The sequence below is a fragment of the Cyprinodon tularosa genome, unplaced genomic scaffold, assembly GCF_016077235.1.
Source record: "Cyprinodon tularosa strain WSP-4 unplaced genomic scaffold, ASM1607723v1 ctg740, whole genome shotgun sequence".
In the NCBI taxonomy this organism is placed as follows: Eukaryota; Metazoa; Chordata; class Actinopteri; order Cyprinodontiformes; family Cyprinodontidae; genus Cyprinodon; species Cyprinodon tularosa.
Genome location: NW_024039497.1, coordinates 273,178 through 279,537, shown reverse-complemented (window position 1 = coordinate 279,537; position 6,360 = coordinate 273,178). Strand labels below are relative to the sequence as shown.

The 6,360-nt window shown below is 37.8% G+C and overlaps 1 protein-coding gene across 1 annotated transcript; it reads left to right on the top strand.

The window, feature by feature from the left end:
- Window positions 1–4,046: 4,046 nt before the first annotated feature.
- LOC119773069 (tripartite motif-containing protein 16-like) lies at window positions 4,047–5,753 on the top strand. The gene has a single exon (XM_038269881.1). The coding sequence runs from the start codon at window positions 4,047–4,049 to the stop codon at window positions 5,709–5,711; it is 1,665 nt and encodes a 554-aa protein (XP_038125809.1). The 3' UTR covers window positions 5,712–5,753.
- Window positions 5,754–6,360: the final 607 nt, after the last annotated feature.

Here is a 6,360-nt window from a genome sequence, read left to right as displayed (position 1 = left end):
TGATTTTGCAGATTTCACATTTATTTAAAGCACTCTCCTCTCCGATTTTACATTTGCAGATCACTATATTAGCAGTCTCCCTGGTCATACTCAGATTTCTAGTTGGAAATGTATCGACAGGTTTTTTGTATGGTAGTGTATCAGTGTATTCTATTTTGGCAAAATCTCACAGGGGAGAAGCAAAACTGTCAGCAGGTGAAGATAAGGTATAAAAACATTGTTCAAATATTTAGGACCTGTTCATCATCTCATAGAGTACCTTCTCATTTTGATTCTCTCTTCTATTACACATTAAAAACTATGGCTGTTTGACTGTGCAGTTGCCTTCTATAATGCTGTTATCACACATCAATGTTCTCTCTCTGATATCAAGTTGTATTAAATACATGTTACAGATGTTTGTGTAATGCTACAAATGCAAGGACGGATAAGGTTGTGGATGTATTCGTAACAACCACAAAAAACTTTGTGAAAATGAAAGATATGTGGTCTGAGAACCCTCTCCTTATAAATATTCAATTCTCTGTGAACTAATGTGGCTTATTCTTTAATTGGATGCTCATCAAACCTCTAAGGAGGATGGAGACAGAGGACACTCTGAGTTTATTGAACAACCAGGTTAGCTCTAGAGAGAATGTTACTATGACAGACATGTTCACAAGTCAAGTCTTAAGTCTTGACTCTCCAGTCCAAGGCCCATTTAGTGAAAGAAAAAATGCCGTCCGCCTGTTGAAAAGAACAGCATGAATGTAACTATTAACAATGCATAAAAAAATAAAAATAAAAAAAATGTGTTGGGATATCGTAGTCAGATGTATTTACAACTTAATTTCTTACTGTTGTGTTAAATCACAAATTGCAACATCTCTATTTTTCGTAATAGACAAATCTACAAAGAGTTTTTTTATTTTTTTAAGTGTCACAGTTTTGATTTTGTTATGTTTTATTTTGAGTATTCAGTTTTACTTTGTTCCATGTTTTCTAGTTTTAGTGGTTTAATTCTTATTTTGTTGTGTTCTCTGGTCATTTTTCAGTTTTCAGGTTTTTATTTGTTGCCCTCTGCTGCCCTCTTGTGTTCTCCTTTTTCCCTAGCTCCTTTCCTGATCTGGTCTGTTCACACCTGCTCCTATTCTCCTCGTTAGTCCTCTCTTTATTCTGTCTCCTTTAAATACTCTCTCTGTTCAGTTCTTCAGTGCTGGTTCCTCGTCTAACTTCCTCCAACTCTGACTGAGTCTTCCTCCTCGTGATGGTTTTCCCCCTGATATCTCCATGGTTTCTGGTTTGTTTGACTTTGTTTTAATGTTTTGATTTCTGGATTCCTGCCTCAGTTGTTTGTTTACTCTTCATTAAATCATCAAGAAACTCAGCTCTGCCTCCCTGCCTCTGCATTTGGGTCCTCACTCCAGAACCAAATCCTGACAGTAAGGTAGGATGATTATGACTGCGGTGTGATTGGTTGGAGGCTGGATGTTCAAGCTCTGTGGGGTCAGCAAGATCTAGGTCATGGTTGATCGTTTGAGGGACTCCAATTTAGGCCAGCGTCTCTCACCTGCATTACATTAAAGCACAGCCTACTGTGTATATAGTACATAGTACTATATATATGTTTTGTATTGTATTGTATATATATATATATATATATATATATATATATATATATATATATATATATGTGTGTGTGTAATTTGTCTGCACCATCAACACCAAGTCAAATTCCTTGTAAGTGCTATTCTAGTTGGCAATGAACTTCATTCTGATTCTGAAAAGTTGGGGTCTGTGAGGAGTTCGTGAAGCCGTGGAGGAGGACTATTGGTCATCCTCGAAAGTGTTCTGGCAAACTGTCTGGTGCGGGGAAGCAGTGCTTCACCAATACTATTTACAGTGTGTTAAGTTAAGTTATGACAAGCACTAAATTACAGCAAATCTAAGGTTATCTGGGAAATACAGGCTAAATGAGAATGTACAGCAGGGGGCAGGAATCACATGTTATTTGCAACTAAAAACAAAGAAGTACAGACCGTGGCTCGGCAAAAGAGAAACAGGAGAAATTAATCAATGATTTCAGAATAGGTCATACTGGTTTGTAACAGGTGTTTGTGAATATTGTTACCTGCCTAAAACTGTAAAATGTGTCTATGTAATGTCCTGCATATGAAAATGAAAGGACAAAGCATAGAGAAGCAATACATAACATGAAAATTTTATATACATTTGAAGATATTTCTTGAGTGAGTAAAACAAAAACTCAGGTTTCTTTTGGTTTTTGGGAAGTACCATCTTATTAAAGAGTATTGTGGTTGTTGTTTTTTTTTTTGTAAATGTCCTGTCCGCACTCCAGTCCAGTTGGTGGCCCGTAATGCACCTCATAAATTGGTCTGCCAACCTCCATAAAACACAGAAGAAGAAGGAGAAGCAGACCAATATGCTGCTGTTTTTAGAATATTCAGTCAAATTGTCAAATAAAACACAACTAAAAGATTTGGTGGTATGAATATTTATTGTTTTCTCCACCACATACTGTACACACATACATACACATATAAGAACATTACTGTTTTCATAACTGCATAAATATATTGTAACTTTCTACCCCAACCTTTCTCCTCTATCAGTGCTTGTGCTGGGAAGCAAAAAGATGAATCCTTGATAAAATGGGCAGAGCAAAAACATATCCAGGCGCCTTCCCTTCATGCATTCTTACGTCTGGAACAGCTTATCTTTCACAAGCACATACAAGTAAACAAGCTGAAAAGAGATGGGAATGTGATGTGATGGGAATTTAGATAATGGAATCAGACTCCTCAATGAAGTGAGTGTTTATTAGTCCTGTTTTAGTCGTCTGGACCAGCTCTGAGCCAGTACATTTATGGGTAAACATATTTTCAATACACAACTACACATACTTGTGTATTTTTAAACTTTCCCTTTAAAGTTTTTTTGAATGGAACTGAATTGAATAAAACATTACCAGTGATTAGATGATGTTTACACACGTTTTAGTATCAAAAGAGAGTTAGGACACCAATCCTATAAGAAAGTTATTTAAGGTGATAAGCACGAAAAAAACCTAAATGTCCATTTAGACTTTGTGGTGAAAAAGTATTGGTGCAAAGGGTCATTTTCTGTGAGTACAGTGACTTATTGTTTCTCTTATTTATTTATTTTCAATATTGTGACTGGTCTTAATTTTAAATAACAAAGTCATTAAGTTTTGTAATTTTGCCACTGAAAAATGTAACGGTTTGCATCCAACCTTCTTCCTCTGCTTTTTTTTTCTCTGATAAACCACTTTCTGCCATCTCTGTGACTCCTCTTTTTTTTTTGTAGGTTGTTACAGCCATTTATTATGTTCCTCTTTGTAAAATTAGTTAATTTTTACCTTAAAATAAAGCTAAAAAAAAACATTTTAACTGAATAACCTAAAATAAAACATTTACCAGAAGCGTCACTGATACTGTTTTCCAAAATCTTTAGGTACCACAAACATCACAAACCAATGCAAGACCAATCTGTAAGGTTTATATATTAATGCGTTTTGTTGTATGTATGTTGTTTTACTTCAAGAAATATATAAATGGTAACAATGTACATCAAACTATATTAGCAACATTTATTTTAGAAGGATAACAAAAAGCTGAAAATATGAAATATTCAGACACAAGAAGTTACATTCCCTTTTACTGCTGACATTTTAGCACTAACCAATGCAAGACCAGTTTGCAAAGTTTACAAATGAATGTGCTAGTATTTTTTTTATTGAAAGAAGTATGTTGTTTTACTTTGAATCATAAATAATTTTCTATGTTTACTCAATCTTCTTACCTTTATAAATTTATTGGCAAAATGTATTTTAGAGGGAAAACAAAAAGCTGAAAATGTTAAATAGTCAGACAAAGACACCAGGAGTTGCATTCACTTTTTCCTGCTGTCATTTTAGCACTAACTCCTCCCACTTTCTGTCAAAGATTGCAGCTCTGATTCAAAGATGCAGGTATTTGATAGGAGAAAGCTGAAACATGAGACATTCAGTAATGCTGAACGTGAGCATGGCACAGCAAGGTAATAATGTGGAGTCTGAAAAATGTTCTTGTTCGATTTGTCTGGATTTACTAAAGGATCCAGTGACTATTCCCTGTGGACACAGCTACTGTATGGACTGTATTAAAAACCACTGTGATGTAGAGGATCAGAGGAGAATACACAGCTGCCCTCAGTGCAGGAAGGAGTTCATACCGAGGCCTGGACTGGTGAAAAACACAATGTTAGCAGAGTTGGTGGAGGATCTAAAGAGGACTGGATTTCAGGCTGCTGCAGCTGATCACTGCTATGCTGGACCTGAAGACGTCGCCTGTGATGTCTGCACTGGGAGGAAAAAGAAAGCTGTGAAGTCCTGTTTGGTCTGTATGGCTTCATACTGTGAGAATCACCTCCAGCCTCACCATTATGCTCCTACTTTTGACAAACATAAAATTATTGTAGCTTCTGCTAATCTACAGCAGAACATTTGCTGTCGTCACAATGAGGTGATGAAGATCTTCTGTCGTACTGATCAGCAGTGTATCTGTTATCTCTGCTTAATGGATGAACATAAAGGCCATGAAACAGTCCCAGCTGCAGCAGAAAGGACTGAGAAGCAGAAGGAGCTCCAGGAGAGACGACAACAAATCCAGCAGAGAATCCAGGACCAAGAGAAAGATGTGAAGCTGCTTCAACAGGAGGTGGAGGCCATCGATGGCTCTGCTGATAAAGCAGTGGAGGATAATGAGAAGATCTTCACTGATCTGATCCGTCTGATCCAGAAAAGAAGCTCTGCTGTGAAGCAGCAGATCAGATCCCAGCAGGAAACTGAAGTGAGTCGAGTCAAAGAGCTTCAGGAGAAGCTGGAGCAGGAGATCACTGAGCTGAAGAGGAAAGATGCTGAGTTGGAGAAGCTCTTAAACACAGAGGATCACACCCAGTTTCTCCAGAACTACCCCTCACTGTCAGCACTCAGTGAGTCTACACACTCATCCAGCATCAATATTCGTCCTCTGAGATACTTTGAGGATGTGACAGCAGCTGTGTCAGAGCTCAGAGAGAAAATACAGGACATCCTGAGAGACACAAACTTTTCACTGGCAATAACTGAAGTAGATGTTTTACTGCCACAACCAGAACCAAAGTCTAGAGCTGGATTCTTAAAATATTTCAGAGAAATTACTCTTGATCCAAACACAGCAAACAGCTATATGGCATTGTCTGAAGGGAACAGGAAAGCAACCTTAACAAAGCAACAACTGTTTTATGACAGCCATCCAGACAGATTCACTACAAGGTTTCAGGTACTGAATAGAGAAAGTCTGACTGGGCGTTGTTACTGGGAGGTGGAGTGGAGAGGAGAAGTTTTTGTAGCAGCCTCATATAAAGATATCAGCAGAACAGGAGCATCAGTTAATTGTGTGCTGGGACACACTGAAAAATCATGGGGTTTATTTTGCAGCAAAAGAGGCTACAAATTTTATCACAACAAGGTGCAAACTCCAGTGCCAGGTCGAGTTTCCTCCAGAATAGGAGTGTATCTGGATCACAGAGCAGGTATTCTGTCTTTCTACAGTGTCTCTGAAACCATGACTCTCCTCTACAGAGTCCAGACCACATTCACTCAGCCTCTATATGCTGGGATTAGGCTTCTTGATGAAGGAAACTCTGCTGAGTTAAGTAAAGTTAAATAAAATGATCATAAAACCAGTTAGAGGGGAGTACTTTCAACCATGGTTCAAGATTTCTGTATTTGAGAGATAGAAAACATCTTGAATCAGCTCGTATCTTTCTTCTTAGTGCTTGTAAGACTACAGAAAAAGCAAATTTCAAATGCACAACTAATACAAAAGAAACAGCTACTATGTTTAGGATGCAAATGCTTGACATCACAACTGGTGAATGTTAAATCCATCTAATGGATTTTATGCATATACTATAGAATGTGGCTGTTTCTCAATTCACAAGAACACCAGTATGAACTCCTGTTCTCGCCAAGTATGTTCTTGACAAGAACACAGGAAAATATGGAACGGGAACATGCAGCATAAATATGGGTGACCTGGAACCGAGGCGTACTAGTGACGTCACCACATGCTAGGCACGTCTGGAGCTGTATTTCACCTCCTGTTATTAATAGGGTTAGGGTTAATAATCAATTATTTTTTCATGAAGTGGGTGGCTAATAATTAACGCAGTCAGCTAAATAAAAATCAAACCAACATGGTGAGCATATAGAGGATTGTGCAACCCTCAAAAGAAATACAACCCCACACCATTACTGGCAGGCAGCAGATTGCCCTCCAGTGTCTCCAGATTTTTTTCTACATCTGTGACATGTTC

Excerpts from the sequence above, each read along its gene's own strand:
- LOC119773069 (XM_038269881.1), top strand. The coding sequence starts at position 4,047 with ATGGCACAGCAAGGTAATAATGTGGAGTCTGAAAAATGTTCTTGTTCG.